Here is a 26,230-nt window from a genome sequence, read left to right on the forward strand (position 1 = left end):
AATAATGCAGGGAAAGCCCCTTCTCGCCTCAGGGTGGTGCTGATGTGGTAAAGAGGTGGTGGGTCAGTGGGACAAGGGGGCACTGTGCTGATGCTAACAGGTGCATGCATGCATACAGACAGACAAATGAAAAATGGCTGAAACATTCTGGTGTTTATGTGTGATTTAGTTCATTGGCCACCAATCACATATTCTTAAACTAGTAAAATTGGTAGTGGTCTTTTAGGTTTTTGAAAATGTTTTCTCAAACTTCAAGGCAGCCACAGGTTTCTACCATTTTATGATGGGTGAAAATACATTTTCCAGAGAGGTTGGTTGGCTGGTTGGTTGGTTGTCAGCAGGATTATACAAAAACTACTAAATGGATTTCCACGAAACTTGGATGGAGGATGGGTCTCGCCCCAGAATAGACCTATGAGTGAGTAAAATTTGATGAGGATAAAGGGAACTGTCTTGGTGGAGGTATGTGCTCTACTGAGTGCCATTCTAGTTGTCAAAGTGATAACTTTGTCCATATATGATACTACAGTAGAGTGAATGAAGAGTGAAACGGCTGCCTGGATTTAAGGAAAAACACATGGCGGCATGGTGGGTGTTGAAAAAGGGTCAGCAGCATTGCGACTAAAAAGTAATAAATGGACGAAAATTGTGCAAAAACACATCTTTTCTTAACCGCATTATTTGCTAACCACTCTTTATTCCAGTCTTAATGCTTACCTCAAGTTCAACTTTGACCTTACATGCACCCTTATCTAATTCTGGTTTTGAGTGAAACAGTCAAAATGTCCTCATTTGTCCACACTATTAAGGACATCGCAAGAGATTTGAATTTGGGCAACTGAAAGCTATTTTCTTTATAGGTCAATCCATTCTTATTTTGGCGATTGATCTATCAATAGTTAAAACATTAAGTCACTAAACTTAAACAATCGATTGTTGCCAATTTATTTTCTGTAGAGTGACACACAATTGACTGACAAATTCAATTCAATTCAATGACAAATATAAGGATAAAGCCAAACGCGCAGAGGGACATTTTTGGAGCAACATGTTAAACAGTGCCCTTCAGCATCATCATCAAAACACAAAATGATGGAATTTGCTCTGGAAAAATGTTCCACACACACTTTGAGTGTATGACAAGTAGCACTCAAGCTGTTCAGCTCTATGTGAGGTGTGGCCCAACACCGTCCCAAGACATTTGATGTTTATTTGAGACTGACAATCCCAACACACACACACACACACACACACACACACACACACAGACAGACAGACAGACACACACAGTCAGTTGAGGTAACTGAGCTGTGATAATTGGGGGTGGATGTGGCTAATGGCTGATAGCTGCTGATTCCACACTGATTAACTCTGTGTTTTACAGGACGTTGCTAATGGACTGACACACACTAGGGCAAACATACAATATGTGTGTGTACACATGCAGGCTGACCAGAGACTGAGGCAAGAGATTTTAATTAAAATATCATAGTTTACAAGAAAAATGACTAATAAAATTGTAATTACATGTTTGTTTTTTCCTGAGAATGAAAATAATTAAAAATCCTTTTTTTGTCTCATATGTCAACCTGTGTGTTGGTCTAATGGTCTAACCCCAACACACACACGCACACACAAAGACCAGTGCCAAAGTCCAGGAGCTCTCTACAGCGTCTTCAGCCTGTTGTGATAAGCTAGCTCCATCTCGTCCTGCCTGCTCTGCCGCCAGCTAACACACTATCACTGATTCACTTCCACAGATAAATCACAGACACACACACACAGATGGAGACAGAAAGTGAGGCTGAGGCGTGGCAACAAAGGCAGGGACGTACGTGCACACACACACACTGAAGATGACAACAACAAAAACAACTAAATGACTGACGCTACAGACGAGGGGTTTATTGTTATTTCCTGTTTTGGTGCAGGGTGGCTTTCTTTGCAGAGTCAAAACACAACTACAGTAGTGTGGAGGGGAACTACTGTAGGCGGTTTATCAGTTTGTGTGTGTGTGTGTGCACGCGCAGGTAAGATTAAATACTCTTTCTTTCAGTCTTGTGGTGTTATCTCTCTTTCAGGTCTGTCTCCTTTTCTTTCTTTCTTGATATGACCTCCTGGGCCACAAAATGCCACTGTGTAGTCTAGCTGGGATTGAAGCCGCCTCTATACACACAGACACACACAGCAGGGCTTGGGGTGCAGATCGGAGGTATTGATAACGGCTACAAATTGATCGTGTATATTGCGGCTGGTGGAAAGTGAGACGGTAGCGTTGGTGTTGGGCTCCTCTGTCCCCTCCATACAGACAGATATGCTGAGTCAAGAAGCCATGACTGGAAGCACTGTACAACATACAGTGTGTGTGTGTGTGGGTGTGTGTGTGTCCCATACAGATGGCGTCCCATCACCTCGGGGAAGGCAGAGATAAGCAGAGTGTATGGGCTGAGATAAGATGGGAGCAGACACTGGGGAGACTGACTGACTATAAGTGAGTCACTGTGGGGAGAACTGCAGCTTTATGGCCTCACTGGGTCTGACAATTCTGAAGGAAACACTTCTACTCTAATGGCCGGAAAGAATGAGTCGGCCACAGGCTTTCATGTCACAAAATGTACACATTTCAGGCATTTCACACACAAAATGTGTGTAAAGTGTACTTTCAAACAGTATTAAATGTGACAAATTCACACAGAACAGTAATCATGGTTTACAGACATTTCACACGCAGACTATAATACTTCACATGTGAAAATATGCATCTGACATGTTTTTGTAAGAGATGACTAAAGTGTACAATCAGTCTGGTACATGGTAGGATTGACAAACACAGTGAGACAGAATGTACAGCCAAAATGGGTGATAATTACTAAAAGCCAGATTTGGTTTTCACTTTTAATATTATGAATATGGTACACACTTTCATCTTACTATGAAGGAAGGACTTTCTGCCTGTCCGTCTGTCTTATTGTCTGTCTGTGTGTGTGTGGTTCACATATCCAAGATCATCTGATCTACCTCACACTTAGCAGGTTTGTAGCTGAAGACCCAAGGGTGTGCAGTGTTGATTTTAGTGCCATTTGGAACCATGACACATTAAAGGAATCTGAAACGTTGAATAAACAGAGTAAACAAAGCGGAGTCACTCGCCATCTTCCGCAAAAGACTCAAGACTCATTTGTTCAGACTTCACCTCGACCCCGCATAGCATGACTCTGTCAACGGTGGTATGCTAGCTATCATTACTCTCAAGGGCTACAATTTTTACGTTGCCTGGCAGCACCATCAGCTGCTCCAGGATGTCTCTTTTATTAGTTGTTGTAGTCCTGCTCGGAAAGGACTGATGTAATTATTCAGATCGTAAATATCAAACATGTTTGATATTATTGGGGTCTCCCCATTGAGTCTGCGAGCAGTTGAGGAGAACTAAGACTGGATCTTTTAACCCCTCATATTAATCAGAAAATCTGTGCTGAACAGCATGTTTTGAACAGACACTGCACTACAGTTAACAGAGTGTACAGATACTAGCACCTTGCACAAATCACTAAATACTAAATATTGGCACAACAACAGTGTCTGTGGTGGCTTCAAGTCCAAAAATGTTGCTGCTATCAACCTTCAAAATCTACTATCAGTTCAATCTGAAGGCCTACAATGTGCTCAGAAATGTGTCAACCTCTAGCTATCAGCTCTCATCTTATTCTTATTAGCACTACTGGAATTACATGCAAACACTTCTTACTCTGGGACTGGTTAATTTTAAGAGTTAAAACCTTTAATCCAACGCAGTTTGCTATCAGCTTCAAACTCATATTGCTAAGTTCTGTCACACACAAGTGTGTTCTTCAGAGGGTGAGACAGAAGTGATGTGTGTGTGATAAGAGGCGGCGCCATGGCAGTGGCAGGACACAACACTGAACCCTCCCTACGCACACAAGCACGCACACACACCCACACACACACACACACACACAAACATGCACACATGCATGCACACACACACAAACACATGCGCGCACACACAAACACACACACACACACACACATGCACGCACGCACGCACTCACACACTCTCTCTCACACACACACACACACACACACACACACACACACACACACACACACACACACACACACACACACACACACACACACACACACACACACACACACACACACAGATAAGCATCACCGCCATCCCTCGGCCTGGTTCTGTCCCGCTGTCTCTCTCTAAGCTCTGAAGAAACGAGAAAACACAGACGACACTTGGTGGAGAGAGAAGATTTTGGGCAGACAGAGGGGCACAGATAGAGGTGAAGGAGGAGAGCGAAGGTCAGAGGATCAGACACAGGGGGTGCTGTAGTTAAAAAGTGGAAACATACCTCATCCCACTGGTTGAAAGACGACCGTTCTACTTTAGTATAAACCTTTTCAACACAACAACTCCTGCAAGGCCTTGTTCACTCCAACATTACCTCCACAGATCTAATCAGATAAAATCTTGATTCATTGTCAGAGAGTCCTGTTCATATCAATGAGACTTGCTCTGTGGTGCATGAAGCCAAAAATGAAGCCAGAACTTAAAGGAATTGAATGTGTTCCTAAGATTTTATTCATAAAGCCTATATAAGACAGTGTGGATGTCTTTGTGAAAATATCAAATGAGCCACAGCTTTTTCCTTGAGCGATACGTCTGGAATGTGCCAGAAACTACAAATTATTAAACTATTACCAACTATTTTTTGTACTTGTGTCTGACTTGTATTCCACCTCTGAGTGTATTTGCCTCCTGCTTTAACATTAGTCTCACATTGCCAGACCACAGCACTGTGTCAGCACAGGACAAAGGTCTGGCTCAACCAATTTTCACTGCTATAGGGATGTCTGTAAACCAATCACAATCGTATTGGGTGGCACTCAACCCAGGATGCAGTGACAGTGCCCCTGCAAAATAGTGTCGGAGGAAACTCGGTTTGCACACGGGGCGGCAGGCCCTGGCATTAAAATGGCTAAATCCCTACAGCTGCTAGCTTGTTTACATTCATTCTGTTAGCTACCAGGTTAGTGTAAGAGTAATTTGCCAGTTTCAGCTTGTAGGTTGCTAGCTCGGAGGTTGCTGTTGTTGTTTAACATAGCTATCGGTATTTTAACAGTACACGCAGATAGTGGAAGGAAGGGGAAATACAGGCGTTCAATGACAGGCTTTACATCAACAATCTACATCTGGTAAGTCAGATTACTTTAATATGTAAAGTTGAAAATTGAATTTTTTTTAATGTAATTTTAAAGTGTAATAATTGATTCATCATTCAAAGACAATAAGGGAATACAATGAATTACTGGCAAATGTGTAAATCTCTATTTTTACCTCATAATGCACATTTAAATGATCACTTTTTAATACATGGAGTTTTATCTATATATTAACATTAACGAAAGTTGGACCAATTTAAAAAACTGCAATAATTCAAGTTGTGTAACAGCCTTCATATTGTAAGTGGATAGACAATAGAAACCGGTCCCTAGTTCAGCTGAAAAGAAAAAATGTGGTAGACAAACAAAGGGCTGGCCATATCTATGTTTGTCTATCCAAAGTTGTGTTGGTGTGTGCTGTAAAGCAGAGAAAGGTGAAGAAAAAGAGACCAGATCAGATATGTTAAACTATTTGTGACACGAGCTGTAAATATTTCCCGACACCTGAGTGGAAAAGCCAGTGGCGGCTATGTGTCAGCATGAGGGCAGATCAGATGAGTGAAGTTTCTGTCACAAGACACAGCAGATAATGCCACAGACGCCACAGTCGCTGCTCTATCTCTTTTATCAAACAAAAGGCAACAGGATATAATGTCACGCAATAAGTGATGATTCCCTCACCCACACTGGCAGTAGATACCAGGCAAAATCCACACACACACACACACACACACACACACACACACACACACACACACACACACACACACACACATACACATTCACAAGACCCATGTAACAGCATTATAAATTGAGAGTAAAAGACATATTTTTAAAGGGAAATCTTCTCATCTGTCTGTGATTGGATTAACCTAACATCGTAACCAGATTAAAGGAGATGTGTAGAGGGACATCAAAATCACTTGAAACCAAATCCATCCTGTCCAACGGCTGATAGACTTTATAGGCCTACTCAAGCAGTCACGGTAGATTTTATTACAGATGTAGTGCAGAGTGCACATAACAACAGCAAGGGAAACAACAGGGATGCAGCACAATACTCACAACTCTGCATGCTGGGATGACAGGTGATGGAATGTGACTAGGTACAATGTATTCAAGTACTGTACTTTAGTTTACATTTATTTGATAACTTTAGTTACCACTTACTCTGCAGATTCAGATTGTTCAATGTAGATTTAGAGTTACTTCTGACGTGTAACCAATCACATAGTGTTGTGGGCAGGACACTGAGTGAGACAACAGAGTGGTGACTATAGACAGAGAAAGAATACTGCATCAGAACCAAAGTAGTGCATTTTAAATAAAATGATTTTATCAGCAACAGGACATAATAACCTACAGATACAGATGATCGAAAAAAGCTGATACCGGCCCTAATAATCAGCCAGGCCGATAATGGATTTATTCCCAGCAATAGTAGTTAGGGTTGGCAGTAATATGCACAGTATATGATTACCTGAATTATATTAATAGATTCATGTTCCTATAATGATGCTATTTCCGTCTGTAGAAACTCTGTAAAGCAACTTATCAGGCATGTTAAATAAAAAAAAGTTAAAAATGATGGATTGGAAGGATTTGATATTAGTGCATGTTTTAAAAACCTTCAGTGAAACAGGCCATGTGCAATGGAGCACACCAAGTGCTGCCCATTTGTTCATTTTCATTGTTGAGACCACAAACTTATTAATATCTCACCAATCACAGGAAACACATTAGAATGAGTGAAGTGATAGTAATCCCCATATAAGTATCCTGATGGCTAATAATCCTTAAAATACAAGGATTAATCAAAGAGTGGAACAGGCTCAAATGATGAGATTGATGGAACACAGTTTAACCAACAACTTTAGACAATGACAGACTTCAGTAATGTGGATGGAGCGGAATGAACTACATCTGAATGAAACACGTAGTAGAACGATGAAATGGAAGAACCAAAGTTGCATCACAGAGCAGAAGAGGAAAGATTTAAATGAAGTTTCCTACCTGATCCTGCATCCATGATGTTGGACTGCCCTCTACGATCTGGCACCAGCCGCGACGAGCTGGGCATGCTGACTGGTTCGGAACGTACCGGCTGGATCCTGCACATGTACAGTATGAGAACAGTGTTACATACACAAAGAGAACTCACTTACAGCAACATCTAAGGGATCTAAGGAAGCCACAGGGACATTATAAAAATAGGAGTGATCACCTTCTCTTAGGCTAAGACACAAATGTGTATGTATCATTTTGCAAACCCCCTTTCTCGATTTAGAGTGATAAAATAGTGCTTTTTTCCTCCATAAAAATCTGAAGTGAATTTTACTACATAATTTCAAGGTACCTGAGGCTGTGTAGATCCAGGTCGTCTGTGTCAAAGTCCAAAAGGGGCTGTTGAACATCAGTGGGGCCCTGGGACTGAAGGACTGAGGATGAGGAGGAGATGACTGTAGTCTGGCCTGAAGGGTGAATGGTTTTAAATTGAAACTGGGGACCCATCCACAAGCGCCGATGGGGCCCTGTATGGGTCACAATCTCCACCTGAGAATATATAGGTGACGAGAGGTGAGGAGAGGAATCATTATAGTCTTCTTAACAACGCCAAATCTTTGAAGCACTCTCAGGGCTCTCGCTTTGAGTTTCTTGAAATGGTGCTTTGCAGCAAAAAAAAAAAAAAAAAAAAAGTAAAAGAATATAAGTTAGAGGATAGATTAGAATGCACAGGCAGCAAGAATTATTTTTGCACCGAAACGCAAAACTGCCTGCTTGTATTGTGGTTCAGCAAGGATGACATGGTTACAAATATTGAAAACCTTGTGTGTACGTTGTCTGAAACTATAGGCTATTTGTGCCTGCTCCATACAGATAGATGCATTTTGAGACTGGGTTCAGAGAACTACTGTGGATGACAGCAGAGGAGAGAGGGAGAAAGGAGAGCAGTGTCTGCTCTCATTGGTTGTAGCTCCTTCCTGGATTCCTGACCCTTCTGTGTATCAGCCAGATATTTGTCCTGCTAGACATCCCGCAGACGTCGGCAACATGGCGGCGAGCTGTCCACAAGCTGCTGGATTGCATCTTTAGACAGTTCACGCATACTGATTGTCTTTCATGGAGGCACACCCAGATCTGCCTCTGATCTGGGGCTTTTTGTTGGCAATCTGAAGTACAACTCAGGGTGGCGGGAATGTAATTTGTTTTGAACTGTAAGTATTTGGCCATACTAGCTTATATTACACTAGCTTTTATAACCCAATGCAATCTCTTATTAAACTTCTCTCTCATCACTTTTCCTGAAAAAATTAAGTGTGTATCAGAATCTAGCACATCACTGGCTATTAGCAATTTAAACTTTCACGATTTTAATCGAGTAAATCAACAATTACTTTGTGAGCACACAAAGAAAAGAAAAGTCACCAAAGCTCTCTGCAAGAGTCCTTTTTCCAATTCTTAAGTTTTAACATCTGTGCTCTAAAATCTTTCACAATTGCTGTTTTTCCATTACATCTGCTGGCCTGGCTCTACTTGGTTTGACTCGGCGCAGAGTTTTGCATTTCCATCACAACTGGGCTACCTGCTTGAAGGTGTGAATTAAGGCAATGACGCGCTTGTCCTAATCCCTGCAGTACTGCCCCCTGTAATTTAGTCATTCAAAAGCTTTTATTATGAAGCAACATTACAGGAAATGTTGTGTTTTCACCAGCAGTAACTAAACATGATGCCTGAAACAGCTGAAAGTGAACACGATGAAACAGTAAAACACAGCAGATGTTTGACAGTAAAACAGGAAGAGAGAAACTAAAGAGATTCAGTTAGAAGCTACAAAAGTACTGAGAGCTGAACACACTGACTTTAACAACGTCTTTCTCTCAGGTTTCCTGCACAGAACAGAGCTGAGTATCGATTTGAGGGAGAGACAGATGCAGTAAAACTGGTGATGGAAAAACAAATCAGCGTGACTCGGTTTGATTCGGCGTGGCCAAAAGCGCTAGTGGAAAAATGGCAAATGTTCACCCCTGTCTGTCCTGCTGTTATTAAAAAACATCAGAGCTAACCGTAGCCCAGTAACTTGCCCATAGACTTTGTTTGTTAAGCTGTGTTTTTTTGCCAGCTAAGGTCTTCAGCCTGTGGGCAATGAGGTTTGTTAAAGGCCACTACAAAACAGGAATAGTGGCTGAACAACAATATTAGATTGTTTTTCAAAAAAACAACCATTTCTGGACATATGAAGTCAGTCACATGAAATACCTTAATTTCTGCTTACTACTGGACTGACCGACCGAACGACTAACAGACCAACTTTGCCATCCAAAAAAAAATCTGTATCTCTCTTCAAGTATACCCAAACTCCTCTAATAATCTGTCAGCAGTTAGTAAAGGACAGAGTCCTGGTAGCTTCCCTGAAGAGTTGTCATCAGTGGATTTGACATGGTGGTTTCGCGACAGACTATGTGCCAATACTCTCACCCCAAGCAGTACTCCAATGAACTCAGTTACATGACATCCAACTAAAAGCTTGCACTACTCTGCACCACTAAAAGTTTGACGATGATGTCAGAACTCGTCAAGGTCTTGTGTGTCGGGAGGTCTGGCGGCGTGACGGGAAGCCTCCCCGAGGGTTAATAGAAGTGCGACACTAGCAGCAGCATGGCAGTGAGGCTGAGGTGAGGCCTACTGGGAGAATAAGATGGTGCTGGCATGGCAGGCGGTCCATGGGTGCCTGAGATGAGTGGCACTAATGCTGGCTGAAAGTAGGATAGGAGAGGGCTACGGAGAGGGTGACTCATAAACATCGGACTATTACTGCCTCCTCCATTCTCCATCTCCTCTTTGCCTTGAATTTACTGACTAACCAATCTCCTGCCTCAGACTCCACTTGCTCTCCCACACTAACTCTGACTTTTCAACTCCCTGCAGCACTTAGCACGCCTCTTGGTGTCTCACTGTTCACATTTCGTTCTCTTTACTTTGCGCGTTTGTCTCTCACCTCAGCCAAGATCTCAGCTCACAGTCTCGCTCCACTCTGGCTGCCAGGTGCCAACATCTCAGACAAGAGTGAGAGCTTACCCTCCCTGAAATCTTCTGTGTGTCCGTGTAAACACACATATATGCATGCATGTTTATACATACAGGTGGTCTGTCACAGCTGTGTAAATTAGGCCACAGAAGTATGGAAGAGGATTGTCACCTACTGTGTGTGTGTGTGTGTATGTGTGTGTGTGTGTGTGTGTGTGTGTGTGTGTGTGTGTGTGTGTGTGTGTGTGTGTGTGTGTGTGCTCTGCCAGTTAAACACCATCAATGTCAAGCCCAGCTGCAGAGCTGAACAGCTGCCAGTGCGCTCTCTTTGCAGTGGGATGGAAGGTCCAGATGTTGCAGTCCAGTGTCAAACCCTAACCCCCTTCACTTCCCATCTTGCCGGACAGAGCCGATGGCATGTTGATCAGGCTCGTCCTTATAGCCTATACCCTGTCTAGACTAGCTAAAGAATGGGCCACATTAATCCACATTAAGTGAAAACGTACAGTGAGTACTAAGCCTCAGTATGCTTCAAACAAATTGGGTTGTACAATGTGTCGTCCAACCAAGTCTACAGACAAAAATGTTTATAGCTTTTCTGAAAGGACCACCATCAAAGGTGGAATGAAGAGGCTGTCCTCATAGCTTTGTCTTGGCTGCATCCCACTGCCCCCTCTCTTCAAGAACTCTGTGCCTTTGTTGACACAATAATTTGTACAAACTGGGATATCACACCTGCATTCGGGAAGTCTCTTCTCTGTAGCACTTGGCTATACACACAAAAGATAAAGTTTGAACCCTTGCTTATGTCTGAAAGTTGTTGTGGTTTCAGATGCAGTCAGAGTTATATAGTTAGGCAATAGGTATTAGGGCTTTAATACTTATAGTGACAGGTTTACAATCTGTTGGTAATGGCATGTCAAAGAAAGGGCCAGATTTCAAATAGGTTGTGATATCCTGAGGCTCTGAATACATATTTAAAGTTAAATATACTTTAATACAAATATACTTTTATTTGATTTCATATGTTAGTTGTAATTGGAATAAAAAACTAAAAAAAAAAGTTTATTATTCTGAGGCATTATTTATTAAACCATCAGTACAGTTTCTGTTTTTGTAAGTAGTATATAAGGACTACAAACTTCATCTCCTTATACAACCTTATTGCAAAACAAAAATATATTTATTTGTTAAAATAAATGAATGTTGAATTATATGTAAAGCTCTGTGTGCAGGGTGCCTAAATATGCCTAATTAATGTTGCCACTGGCTGGTAAAATTTACTGGCCAAAATATTTTTTTTCGACTGGCCATAAAACCCCAACCTTCTTTTAAGCATACTTACACTGTGCTACCCATTTGCTTTTAGGTTATCTATGAAGCAACGTCATGCCACATACATGCATACACTCTTTGGGTTAAGCACAGAATTCTCCCCTATGTGGTACCAGTGTAGGCCAGGAGTCAGGTCCAGCACTCAGAATGTTATTTGCTACCTTTTTAACTATTGTTTCCTGTTAGCCTATATCTTGGGCCATCACAAGTGGTTATGGATCACCCCCAACTCGGGGACGTTTGGTCTCAGGGGGCCCAAACCCCTTTTTTTCGGACATGTGTCTGACGACATTATGTAAGTGCAAAATTTAAGATACTAGAATTTCATGGATAGTCGCACAAGCACAAGCACAAGCACAAATCAATGGCTAGTAGCAAAATAAGACTCTGGAGCTCGCTGCCATTCTGATTTAATAATATCAGCTGGGAGTATCCTGAAATCAATGGGTAGTAGCAAAATAAAACTCTTGAGCTCGCTGCCATTCTGATTTAAAAATATCACCCACAACATCATGTCTGAGAACACAAACACTTGCACAGATGCAGTGGAATGTATCAGTCTCACTGCAAACACAGTTTAACAGTAGGCTTTATCAGAGGAAATACCACAAGCTCACCATGGACTGAAGTAATGTATTAGGTTTTAGATCAGTGACTAATCATTTAACAATGATTAGATTATTTAATAAACTGATATTCCACAATACTTAGCATGATGGTGATGGTGATCAGTAGTGATGGTGGACAGGGAGTGTCAATCAAAGAACTGCGATACAATTATTGATGCTTACAGGGTTGTTGCAAAGCATAACATGGCCAATCAACTTCTGTGTTGTAGCAATGGTAGTTTGTAGTGAAGTAGGCCAATTTCAGCAACCCCATAATGGCAGGTGACCTATTTTTTTTTTTGTTTGCCTACAAAGATTTTTAGTCAGATTTGGTGAGTGGCAATTTCAGACCCTGTATGTGCCCAACTTATTTATGTCTGTTATCTTGGGTATATTGGTTTTCACCCCTCACTGATGGTTGGTTGATTTGTTTCTTTGTTAGTAGGATTCAGTGTTTCCCCTCGGATGGGATTGTAGCAGCAGAGGTGTGTGAAAGCGCAAAATAATATATTAGTTTCTAAAGTCGTAAGAAAGGCGTCCACTCCTCTCCGTGATATGCTCTAATCACAGGTGTGTTAATTGACCTAGATACGAAGCGCCCAAAGCGCAAAATCATACAGGCCTGCCGTTAGAGATAAAACACAGCCGAAGTCAATGAGTTTTTGAATGAGTGGTTGCTTAAATGCTTGAATAAGGTCTGTGGTTACCACAGGCTTATCCTATTTACACGTTTTGTCCTGCGACATAAAATACATCCTTAAATGTCCCAAAATTCAATTAGAAAGCACTTATGTGTCTTAAAAATGGCGGTTGTGTCTAAATAAACCACAGAGTCTTATCTATTCACTAGTCCGTCATTACAGGCGGACTTTACAGGCAATGACTGTTTCTAGCCTAACATTAGCTTTTTACTTGTACTGGTGATTGCCACAGAGCTTAGTTTTGGTGATAATCCAACATCCAAAGCAGGCAAAATGCCTGCTGATAATCTAAAGACCATTGATATGATATAATGAATTACACAAGGCAGTGCTTTGCCTCTAATTCAACATAGCCTTTACATATTTAGCAATTCTTATTCGACAAAGCTAATGTTCCTGATATGCCCCAGTTTTTTCCATAAATTTTGGTGGGACTGCAATAATAAATCAACAAACTACACTGCATTACTGATCTACAAACCCATCTTTAATTTTGGTTGAGTGCTTTTATCCTTAATTCATTGATAGTCTGAAATTTTCCATACAAGCTTCTTCTTCATCATCTTAGGTACATCCTAAGGCTTGTAGCAGTACGGTTACATCTCCAACCACTGACAAATGCATAAATACCAGTGCTTTGACAGGATGTCACCAAAATTCTGGGTTAGTGCAATGGATAGTTTTGCTCCTGGCAAACTATCATGGCAGATATGAACCAGGGTTTCTGCAAGCTAAATGGGGTGCATTTTAACCAATCAATTATGTATGCAGTGGAATTATTGATGGTGAAAATGTAGTGGGTTACCTGCCGACACCAGAGCTGAGCGCATTGAGGGTTAACCAAGCTGAAAGATGAGGGAATGTGTAGTGCATTTTTCCGATGTCTTCTTGACCAAAATACTTTGAACATTTGAGCACAATTTAAGATGGCGTTTGTGATTCGGAAGAAGCCACAAAGTAAGTTCTGCTATTTGGCTGAGCAAGAAGATTTACAATCCAATTACTGCACATGCAAATATATATAGACAGGATCATGTAAAAGTAGATTAAATTGAAGACTGAATCTGTGTGGGGACAAATCAGGTATCAACCCTTGTGGAGTGAATTCTTAATTCTATATCAATTTAATATATCAATTTTATATCAAAAATAATACTTCTCTCGGGATGGGAGGATGGGAGGATGGGAGGATGGCATGTCCACACGACAATCCAATTGTGTCCTGCCAAAGTAAATGGGATTTACTCCCACTTGGGGGTAGTGGAGCAAACCTAAATCAAATAATTTGTGTTGTATCGTCTGATAAAATTGGTAAGGCTAATGTGTTAGCAAACAGTTGTCCATTTACACGTCCAGCGCCATAAGCATTCATTTGGAGCTATGTTTGTGTCAGACTAACAAGTTCAATATTCACTCTACTTTCTATTTGTTTTGGTCTCCACCCAATCTTCAGGGAAGCTAAATACTCATCTCCTACTACAGCTTTAAACCAAAGTTCGTGCAATTATACTTTTTTTCTTTTGTTTGTTTTTCACGCAGGTAAGCCCACTTAAATTAGGCAATTGACTTATATCCTATTGCCATCTCAATTCTTTCTAATCTCTGTTGAGATGTGCTGCACTGGGTATGATCTGTGGTAATGCCAATCACCTGTCTGCCTGTCACAGACTAACTTAATGTTACTGTAATGTTGGGTAAGGTAAAGGTCTGACCTGAGAGAGCCACTCCTCATCCTCCTGGCCACTGTGGTCAGACGCCAGGCTGTCTGACGACTCGTGACGCGTGATTGGGCCTGGGCTTCCTGGGGGCATTGCTGAGAGAACACACACACACACACACACACACACACACACACACACACACAGGTTATATGTTGTTAAAACCAATTGTGACATTTGATATATTGAAGATGAAGCTAATAGCTGGAGCTAATATTTTGTGTCAATGTCCAATGTCATCATAGTTAAGCCAGAAATATCTCTAAAATTCAAGTATTCAGTGTTTCCTATGTAATATATGAAAAGTGTTAATGCCTAAAACATAAAATATGACTCTGAAACAGCTATCAGAGAGGATGTCAGTAAGTCAAACATGACTGATTATGTAAAGCTTGGATTATAACATTTTGGCATTAACCATTCACATAAATCAGCTGTGAAGGAAAATGATAAATGACAACTAGTTTATTGAAGTGTTAGAGTCATTAGGGTTTGACTGAGATGGTCTTTGACAGCCAATACATGTAGTGCACATCTTAAATTTGATGACTTGACAAGCTCTAATTCAAAATGTCTGGCATATATGAGTCTTATTTTGTGAGATCGGAAGCAGCTAAATAAAATAATACATTTTTTCTTATTTTGTCTCATATGGGTATATGGATGCGTTCCAGTGTGTTTGAAAAATAATGTGTACAGTAAAGTCTGAGAGAAAGAGAGAAACAGTGTGTGTGTCTTTTTCAGTATTATTAATTATTATTATTGACTTGTTGTTTTTCCTTTTTAGTTTTTAAAATATGTAATTTTTCTGGTGCCTTCCGGGAACCCCTCTACTTTAATAAAGACTGAAGCTTGAAAGTAGAATGTCCTCTAAAGTTGAGCCTTAATGTTTAGTTAAAAAACAATAAACCATATTTGAAGAAACTATCCGGTTGACATTATTTTTTTTCTCATAGTATTATTAATGTTGCTGTGTCTCCATGTTGGAGTGTCACTCCATGAGCACTGGATGCCAAAGTCTGATGTGGAACAAGTTTTGTCAACAAAATAGGTATTGTCCAGAGCATTAATATTGTATATCTCTTGTATTGTTATCACTGACTTAAGCAACAATAATGCACAATTATAGATGAGTAAGGACAGAAGAGCACTATTTTCCATATAAACTGATTGCCAAAAAGAATTAACTTATATTAATGAAAATAATTAATCGGTAGCCTTTATTTGACCTTTCTATATTCATGAATGCGTTTACAATTAATTCCCTGAATGTGCCTGAACAGCCAAACCAAAGTACAGATAACGTATGATTCAAAACCTGTTCAAGATTGGGAAATATTTTTCTCCTGACTTCAATCATGTAATTAAGAGCAAAAGTAAAATAAGATACAGTCCACAGGATGGAGGGGGTCCTCTTTAAAATGTACACTGCAGCATTCCACACAGGTCATTAAAATGATCCAAAATAACACAGATGAATATGAATTCCCCTTAAAATAAGTGCACTGGTGTAATTAATCTTCAAAATGTAACTCTATATTTAAAATATTTATATATTTAAATTAAAATCCTTGATAATGTAAATTTAGTTGCTTATACTGACAAAAACTGCCCTTTGATAGGTAGATGTCGCTCAAGGATGCAAGTCCCCTCTTTCCTATTTGTTTAACAATGAAAAAACAAAACAAAAACATTTGCAGTCATTTTATGGGGGAAAATGTAATTTTTTTTCAAAATGACCAGAAACAGAGGTCCACACTTGGTCAGTGCACAAATATAGTCTGTTGGCAATGTTGGAGTGTGTGTGTGTAATAAAGAGATAGAGAGAAAGTGACAGAGAGACCAAAAAACAGATGGGGCTTTTGGAGGCTTGAATAAGCAGACGTGGAGAATGAGGCCTTATGTGTAGAATCAGTCCTTTCTCTGTCTCCAACCTCGGGGATGGGGTGTGTTTAACACAGGGATGGCTAATAAACTTGTCAAGTGCACATCTCAGAGGTGCTCCTGTCTTCATCCTTACACATACTCACACACTTACACACGTGCAAGGTGTTCATACAACTCTGATGGAGGTTGTTTGGTGTTTGGCACCTCAGTTACCAATGTCACATCAACCCCCACCCCCACCGCACCACAAAACACACGTCCTTTATGAAGTATGAGATTTGGACAGTTCTTACCCCTGCTTCTGAAGTAGTGCTTGCTGTATGTAAAATTGTGTTTGGAAAAAAAAGGATGTGTTTGGGAGGAATGGGTAGTTGGAGTGAGCTGCCGCCATGGCTGAACAAAGAGAGAAAGAAGCGCCATCTACAGAAACTTGAACTGCATCAACAGAATACCAAGAGACATAGATAAAGCTGCATTGGATAAAGTATAAACAAACACCGCTGTGTATTCACCACCTAGAAGTGTTGTTATGTTACTTGTAGACAATTGAGTGTAAGAGAAGTGTGACTTGTGAACATATGATACATAGAAGAAATACAGAGAAGAAAGTTATAAAGTTATAAAATATTTCCCAAACAATGCCTTAAATCAAATCTGATTATACAAATATATCATTGTCTTGAATTTGGTGTCAGATTTTTGAAGGCTGATTCATCCAATTTAAAAAAAACATTACTTACCCATAAAAGTATCTAATCAAGTGTGTCTTTCTCTGAGATTTATGTCTCCACCCCACAAACAAAGAACAGAAATGTAGAATAAATAAATAGGATAGAATCAGTTTTTGGTCATCCCAGCACTAAAAAAAGACATTTAATGTTCAACAGCGAAATCACAGGGACTATTTTCTTTCGACGGATGGACATGCTTGTGTTAATTTTTTTACATGTAAATTTTCAGTCCAGTGAGCTTCACCAAAATATCACATTCATCTCCATGGATCGGAGTGGAGGCAGATAAATGACAGGGACAGATGCATTTAATACCTCTACAAATACAACCAAAATTATCTGAATGGCAAGATACCAGTACTTAGTGAAATATGTTTTGTTATTTTTGGTAATTTGGGTGGAATGACTCTTCAGAGACTCACAGATACCTTGCAAGGGGAATGTGAGCTAAGGCTAAGAGAGAGCAAGGCAGAGAAGGGTTCTCATGTTGTAAGATGGAAGAGAGAAGAACAAAGCCTATGTTGTGTTACTTATTAAAATCACGACTCCCCTATTTCCTACCACTGCCTTCACTCCCACTGCCCCTCCCCAGCCCCCCTTTCTCTCTCCCTCTCTTGCCTCTCTGACCCTTGGGGCCAATAGCTGTTCCCTAATTAATTATTGATGTTCTGAAGCAGTCGTTGGACTGGCTGGATCAGGTTTCCAGTGGGGGGGCTTTCAATGGCCAGTCACAGCCGGGCTCCGGTGTGGGGAGCTAGTGGTCATCCCCACGGGTCAAGCAAAGAAACAACCTTCCCCTGTGTGTTTGTGTGTGTGTGTACACACACATGTTAGTGTGTCTGTTAGTGTGCATGTCAGGAGCCAGACTGACCAAGGCAGTTACAGTCATATCTAACCATCTTAGTGTCCGACTAGGCCAGCCACTCGGCCTTCGCCTTTTACAACACTCATTACAGGCTCTTAAGAGATGGAGCATCAAGGCAATTTCACGGACAGCAAATTTTTTAAGTGCAAACTTATTGCACCACTCTCAAGAAAGGAGTCTGAATGTAAGGCTATAGGCACAGTAGATATGAGAATGTTATTGATCGATTTCAGGAAAAATCTGAATAAGCATGAAGCATGTTGTCATTACTTAGAAATTATGAAAGCGGAATGAGAAAGGATGTGCATCAATTCTATGGTAATCATCTACTGTAGACAAATGTGTAAAATAGAGGCTGATAAATATATCTGTTGGCCGACAATCAGCCGATATTGGTGCATGTTATCAAATACGTGGCAATATGAAACTTTGATTTTAGAGATTAAAAATGTATAATTATTAAATTCCCAGTAAAATGTACTGTTTCAGTGCACTGATGTAATTTTAGACAATAGAGTTTATTGTTAAACTGTAAAATATCCTGCCTCCATTTGACTTCTTTGTCACACGTGTTTGATAATCACGTTTGAGAGATCGTTGCACAGAAATGTGTGTTGTCCCCAAAGTCCCCAAAAATCAAGTACCAGTCGGGCTGTAGTTTAAAACGTAGGACTGACATTCAGAGATTTTGTTAAAATGAACTGAACGTTTCAATCACATGCCAGAATGCCTTTGTGGCTCCAATTATGCATTGTTGGCATAAACACAAAAAAATGGTGACTCTCAGCCTTTTGCAGGCCAAACATACCATCACTATCTTATGGGAAAAATAGTTAAGCCATTCATATTGAAAACTGCACTGCATTAAAAACAGCAAGGAGTTGTATTGATGGAGGTGGGGAAAAGATGACACACAGGCAGACTTGAGTCTCAGATCCATGAATTTGAAGGCTTATCCAATGCACAACAATGTTAAATATTATGAGACAGGATTAGTACAACTGTGGAAAGTTTGTATCTATCATTGTGCTGAGCTAGGCTTTGATTTTCTGCCTGACAATGACACTATTATTGTGCCAGAAGTGGTGACTCTCAGTCTTCCGCAGCCAAAAAAAACTACCCCATCACTAAATCCTGTTTTCTATCATGGCTAAGCGATTCCTCCTATAGTATAGTGTGGTGACAGTTAATTTGTTTGCTAGAAAAGGCTGATAATAAGGACAAATAAGTGGTGGATATGGGGTTGAACATTATGAGGGTTAACATCATGAGGCAATACAGTATATATGTTTACCATCAGAGTTTTTGAGGACCTTTTATATCACATATCTCTAAATCTGATTTCTCTTATGGACAGTACTGTTAATGTTTTGTATTACCATTCAGTAATAAAGGAGGTTTTCTGTATGGTAACATTTCTATTTAAATATTTATATTTCCCAGAGATTTTATCTGCTGGAAATGCTAAAAATCTCACCTGCTGATTTAATCCAAAAATGGGTCATAAATGGTTCTGACAACATTATGATATTTATTCATTTATTTATGAATTTTTTATACCTCTGTATGTATTTTCTAAATGTGTCTGTAATGTAAATGAAAAGTAGAACTGCATGACTAAAAAACCTACTTCTGACCAGTAATGGCAGTAAAATGAGAAAGAAAATCTGTCTATCAGTATAGCCGTGACTCACAGGCAATTGGCTAATGATGGCCGGTGTCAAACTATAATTGATAAAATATGACTCATAATAATAACTTCCTTGTTGATGAATGAAGATTGATTTGTTTTGAGTCTGTTTCTTTAATAACCACTCTAATGATTATACGCTTGCATACCCACATAAACAGAAAAATAATCTTCCCTACACTCCCAAGGAACAGAGTTGTCTGTGTCACAGTCTTTATTGACTGTGAAGAGAGTGGTGTTTTGCTGTGCTGAAGGCTGGTAGCCAGTGGCCTGTTAGCCAGAGCAGTGAAGCAGGGAGTCAGAACAAGAACAAAGGCTGCCTAGGTATTGATGTAGCCCGACCTCCCAGGGCCTTGGGCCAGGGACCGGACGGGCCGATCTCCAGGGATAGATAAGGGGCTAACAATCTGATAGATCTGGAGTGCTGGCTGCACGGTGGACAGAGGATAGCCGTCTTGTCTGGGCTGTCTTCTCTGTTCACCTTCATCTCTTTCATTTGTATTTTTTAAAGATTCATTTTATTAGTCTTTTATTTTCCCCCCCCTCTACTTTGAACTGCCGCACTTGGTTGCCAGACATTTCACTTGCTGGGCTCCCTCTCGACTGCTCCACCTGTCTCTCTTCTCACTTTCCTCTTTTGAGTAGTACTCTGGCAGATAGGTGCTGGCATACTGACAGACTGGGATAGCTTAGTCATTATATATCATTCAAGGCGTATTTGACTGACAGTTCCTTCATTCAGCCAGCACTACACTTACCCCATCCTTTCTCTGCCTCTCTTTGATTACTGACCCAGTCATGGCGCCATGGTTTCTCTTTACCAAACGCCTGATGCTCCAAAGCCTTCACTCTGGCCCTTCTCTCAGAGCAATTAGATCTATTGACGAGGCAACTGTGGCTGGCCTGTCATGGGCCTCAGAGTCCCAAGAGAGTGGCCGAGCCAGCCAGTCAGTCAGTCTCCACAATTAGCACATTATATGATGGGGGGGGGAGGCCAAAAAGCATAGCCTCTGTTGCTGCCATCATCACCAGGTTCAAAGGAGCCAGCCAGAAATCTAGGTGGTAAATTATTCACCGGTTTGTTTGCTTCAGAGCAACTTTGCGGTGAGGGGAAGAGGTGTTGGAAAACATACTGCAGACCGCTGGATAAATATCACGGCAACAAAAAATCATAGGTGGAAAAAACTCACTCTGAATAAAAAGTCTGATTACAGATTAGATTAGACTAGTCATTCTGTTATTGCCCTGCTCCAACACCCTGGGCCAGAAGAAAAGGGCCAATTCACACATGTAGACAAATGGGTACTTTTGGAGACACAAACAGGAATCATGAGACTCTGTTTCAGCTGTAGATAGAGGATTCCCCAAACACTAAAAACTTGGCTTGAGACTGCTTTTATTTAGCCAGATCGTACTGCATCTCCTCTATTTATGGGTATACTGTATAATGTGTGTCTCTTTCTTCCTTATCTCTCCAAGGCAGTGATGCACGTTGCCATCCTCTGTGAGGCTGAGTGCTGCCAGTAGCTTCTACAGATGGACAGGTGGAGATAGTGACCATGAAGTGGCGCCACTGCTGCCTTTTATCATCCCATCCTGGAGGCTCCGGTCTGGCCTGACCCCGGCCCTTCCTCTCCCCTTCCTATTCCTTTCCCTGCATACTGCATTTTTAATCAGTCTGGGTCATCCAATATAGAGCCACGAGACCGGAGACCATTGCCTGTCAATCAAGCGCTGCCACCTCTTTTCCACCTTTCGAGAGACATAGTCATTGTTTGTTCAACAATTAGGTGAAGGGGATATTTATGTAGATTTCTTACCCTCATTCCTTGACTCTTTCGCTACTTCTGTTTCTGGTCTTATAGTATAAACTTCCTTGTCTTGTTTCCTCTCTTGCTATGTGTTCTTTCTTCTGATGGTTGTATCCACAATGTAAATTAGATCTACATAGCACAATTTGTTCTGCAAGTAAGAACAATGTGTCTTTTCAGTTTCCTCTGCAGCGGCATGATCTTTATGCTCAGTAAGAGGCAGCTGGACAAGAGGCGTATGGCTGTGCTGTAATTCATCCTAAGGTCAAATCGACTCTTTCTCCTGGATCACTTCTCTGTTGCGCTGCCAAGCCCTGGAGGAAACAGCAGAGGAGAGGGCTGGCAATGGGAAGCATGCTGAGAAACAGGATGTTGAGAGTCCGTGCTCGGGTGCAAAGCGCAGAAATGGAAGGTGGCACTCCAAGAGCAACTCGGTCACTGTTGGTGGTGTATAGGACATTGGCCCAGAGGGAAAATGGCAGGAGCACAAGAAGTGGGTAGAGGGCTGAACAATTATGTTTATAGCGTCTTGACCTCTCATTGGTTTACACTTGGTTGGTTTGGGGAATAAAGAGACACGGCGGTGTTATCTGGCTATTGTTAATTGGATGTAAATGTTAATGCTATGAATCTCTCTCATTATGCAGCCACAGTTCCACTGCCCATTCTGGCAGAGAGAATGGTGGAGAAAGCTGACGCCCATGCCCGTCACCCCAACGTGTCCTCATCGCTATGACACTAGGAGAGACCATTAGCACTAATTTGAGAAAATATCCTACCAGTTAGACCTGGAGCACTGCAGAAGTCAACGGAGACGAGTAGAGAGATTAGGGTACACACAGCCACCACTTACCCTGGAGCAGCCGCAAGAGCTAATTACAGATTTTGTGTGTTTATAATTATGGAGTGAGCTCAAAACGCCAGCTTATTCCAGGGGGTGGATTGCTTCCGTGTGTGGCCATCCGTGTGCATTCGAGAATACATACGAATTGGCCTTTCAGAGGGCAACCTAAAGTGCTCACTGCTCCGTGCTTATTATTGAATAAGAAAGAGTTTAGGGTGTCAGCTAATTGGTCAGAGTCCGGCATTTTGTAGCATTGTGCTAGCATGTCCTGAAGCAGGCGTGTAGTGTGGCTGGGAAAGGGTAGATTCAAGGTGCAGAACCAAACAAAGAACTAGGATTACTTCTGACAGGGCTGAGAGGATATGCAATAGTGAAAGTATCTTTCTCTGCCTTTGAGAAAGGAAATGTTATAGCTGTCTACTCGTAAGGTCTCTCCTCAGCATGTGGCACCAATAACAGGCTAAGGACTGGCTTTCAACACAGTCAACATGGAAACTCAGCAGGGATTTGGGGTCACTCCCTTGACTAATAATGCATATAGTACATACTGAAAACATACATGGTCTTGTTGGCCCTGTGTAAATAAAACATACAAAGAGCTATATTTTATGAGGCATATGGGCAAACGGGCAAATACATCAAGAGCATCAATGTAATTGGTATTTGAATGTCCTTTCGTAGCAGATCAATACTTTTTTTGCAATAGTCCTTCTAGTAGTGGCAATTTATTTATATTTCAAATGTCACTAAATGTCAGCCATAGTAATGTTTATAACAGCAAAGTCGCAATATAAACTCAATAATTTCTAACTTGAAATAAATCTAAAATGTCAAAATACTGAATGAAGTTTGGGAAGAATGAAGAACACAGACATCAGTCCCTATTGCTATTAGCTGAGCTAACCCACTGTGCTTTTGTAGCACATAGCAGTGATGGGTGACAGACTGCGGACAGACAATTGAAACATTGCTTTTCTACGTGTTTAGGCTTGTTTAACAATTGTATTGATAAAGTACTGACTTATGACTCATGACGGTTTTATTGCATGTCTCCACCTCGTGTAATCTCGACTTCACCTGGTTCACCACGGCCACTCTGCTCTGCTGTTCACTTACTTTATTGCGTGTCCATGTTTGTGTGTGTGTGTGTGTGTGTGTGTGTGTGTGTGTATGTGGATGAGCTCAGCAGAAGAGGTTGCAGTGTGATGATAAATCACACTAAAACTTTAAATAGCACAGATACAGGAACTGGTGACATCAGAACTTATCAATACTATAGTCTTAAATAATTTGGCACTGGGGCCATTTGATACTGCATTTTGGGACCCATTCCTATGTTAACTTAACTTAACTGCAACAGCCCAGTCCATTTACCTTTAAAATGAGTTCAAAGAACAGTCCTCAATTGAGGAACAGGCCAGCCAGAATGAGAAGGGAGAACAAGAGGGATAAAACCAAAGTCAAGACTGTTGCTGTTTATTTGCAGATCCTAACTAGAAATAACATTATCCATCTGTCAATCATTCTCAGTTGCAATTTTTTGTTTTGTTAGTGGTTGAAGGCTATGATTCTTTTCTTTTGGTTTTCGGCAGGCTACCCACTCGTTGGCATAATGCTGTTGCCTCTTGCTGTTTTACTTGAGTCCTGTTACACAACTGGCCAAATTCACAAGGCATCATCTGCTTTCTGTGTACTTTAAAGCTACACATTGGAACAGCGTACTTTGATGTCAAAATGTGTACCTACTATGCAAAATGTGCACAGTTTGGCAGGATTGTACTTGTTTGTGTAAACCAAATAACACAAAAAAAGGATTTGTTTAGCACTTACAAGCCAGAAGATACTGATAGTACTGCACCAGGTCTGAAGCCAACACCAAGGGGTGGTTGGAATTGAAGGGTGGCTGCAGCTCGTTCCACTGTGGAGTCCTACTCCAAAAGATAAGACAACTATGAGAATCATTACCTATTAGTGGCACTTCTTCAAGGATAGAGACATAAACAAAGTGTTACCTGGATAGAGTCCAGCAGGCCCTTGGACAAGTGCTGAGCTCCAAAGGTGTGTCATCGCTAATCTTCTGAGCAGTGCTAATAGGTCGAGGCTCCAGGACATGTTCCACCAAGTTACCGTAGCAACTGATGATATACAGAGAGTCAACAACTGACTGCCTGGACTGATCTGTGAAGAGGATGTAAAGGAAGGCTCTAAAAAAAGTACTTCAATTGCTTCAGTTAAAAATTGCATTCTTCATTATGAGGTACTGCAGGTAGTTAAACATTTGCCATTCGGTTTTCACTTTTAGGGAGAAATGTTTGGACTTTGGCAGGATGTTGACTCAGGAGAAATGTGAAAAGCAGCTGGGACCATGGTCTCACCTTTCTCTCTTTTTATGTTGGGGTTGGTGATGAACCAGGAGCGAGATGAGGCAAAGATGGCGGCCACACAGAACTCTCCTCCACTGGACTTGCTTGGGGAGATCTGAGGGGGTGGCTTAGCTTTGCTTCAGAAGGGAAAAAAAGAATATAATGTTGACACAAAATAAAAACTGAACTGCAGTGTGTGAGTCTCAGGGGTGTTCCATGTACTGTATGAGGTTTTAATATGTCAAATCAAATTACTTGTGATTGACTGATTTTAGTACTGTAACCAAATGAGACAAAATAGAGAAGAGAATTGCTAGTTCCAATGGAGGACTGCATGTCCCATGAACCATGTTGCAGAAGAGCAGCACACTTCCTTTCTTAAGCTGTAAACAAATCCAGTAATCTTTGTGAAAATGTGAATGTGAACTACAAAAGTCAACTCAGCAATGGTCAGTATTTCACTTTGATGTTTCAAAATTCATCTGCCGAATGATTGAATTCAAAATGAAATATGTAGCACCTTTGAGACCAAGATTTAAATTTGTGTTGGTTCCTTGAAAAATAACAACCAGTCTGATTCAGAAGAAGCCATGATTTTTGACAGAACAACAAAAGAAATGGAACACCTTAGAGGCAATTGTAAACAATAAACACAAATTGTATAAAAGTGCTCTGCATGCAAGGTGCTAAGCAAGGGGTATTCAAATGCCTGCAAATAAAAATTCCACCTTCGTGGGGGAAAAAAATATTTTGCTCATCAACAAATGTTGATATATGAAATATTCAGAAAATAAACAAGGTCACTCCAAAACACAAAAACACGTATTACAAAATGTCCACCTGCTCAATCATCCCCTATACACACTTCAGCCACCATTCTAGATCATCCTCCTATCTGAAAAGGAAGGTATGTGTGAGATAGTAGAAGACGACTTAATTGTGCTTCTGTTATAGGTTACCTTTAGACAAATGGTGGCCCTGTGGAAAAATTGCAATCTTCCTCATTCATTTCAATCAACCCACAGTGGTAGTGCAGTGGATATGCCACTGCTATGGTTTCCCTGGCTTTACTCTTAGCACAGCATATTGCAATACCATGCAAAGAGCGGCTGCATTCATCAGTTAAATACAGTAAGTACAAGAACTCTACCCAGAGTGAATGTAGATTATACCTTGTGTCATTGTGCTAAACTGTTATGTGGGCATTGAGATGTAGGATACTACTGATACTGTAATATTCCAGAGTTGTACTGGCTTTGAAGAGTCTGAAATAGACTCAAATTTACTTGGTATAATGCACATTTTGAATTAAAGTAGTAAAGGTTATTATCATATAAATATCTTTGTATGTAAGGGATAATGCCCAACGAGGAGTCCATCATCAGGTATTACTAATAATGTGGAGGCCAGAACCTCCTCCAGATTGTTGCCTGATTATGGACACCTCATTGGGCGT

At 40.8% G+C, this 26,230-nt stretch overlaps 1 protein-coding gene across 1 annotated transcript in view; it reads right to left on the reverse strand.

The window, feature by feature from the left end:
• Positions 1-26,230, reverse strand: part of LOC141018216 (BCAS3 microtubule associated cell migration factor-like) — a 295,541-nt gene that overhangs the window by 231,013 nt on the left and 38,298 nt on the right. The window contains exons 3-8 of the mRNA XM_073493140.1: positions 24,787-24,911; positions 24,424-24,589; positions 24,242-24,339; positions 14,578-14,678; positions 7,553-7,749; positions 7,210-7,307 (exon numbers count right to left, since the gene is read on the reverse strand). Coding sequence (XP_073349241.1) covers positions 7,210-7,307; positions 7,553-7,749; positions 14,578-14,678; positions 24,242-24,339; positions 24,424-24,589; positions 24,787-24,911 — 785 coding nt within the window. The remainder of the gene's footprint in view (positions 1-7,209; positions 7,308-7,552; positions 7,750-14,577; positions 14,679-24,241; positions 24,340-24,423; positions 24,590-24,786; positions 24,912-26,230) is intronic.

Source organism: Pagrus major, chromosome 2, assembly GCF_040436345.1.
Source record: "Pagrus major chromosome 2, Pma_NU_1.0".
NCBI classification, from domain to species: Eukaryota; Metazoa; Chordata; class Actinopteri; order Spariformes; family Sparidae; genus Pagrus; species Pagrus major.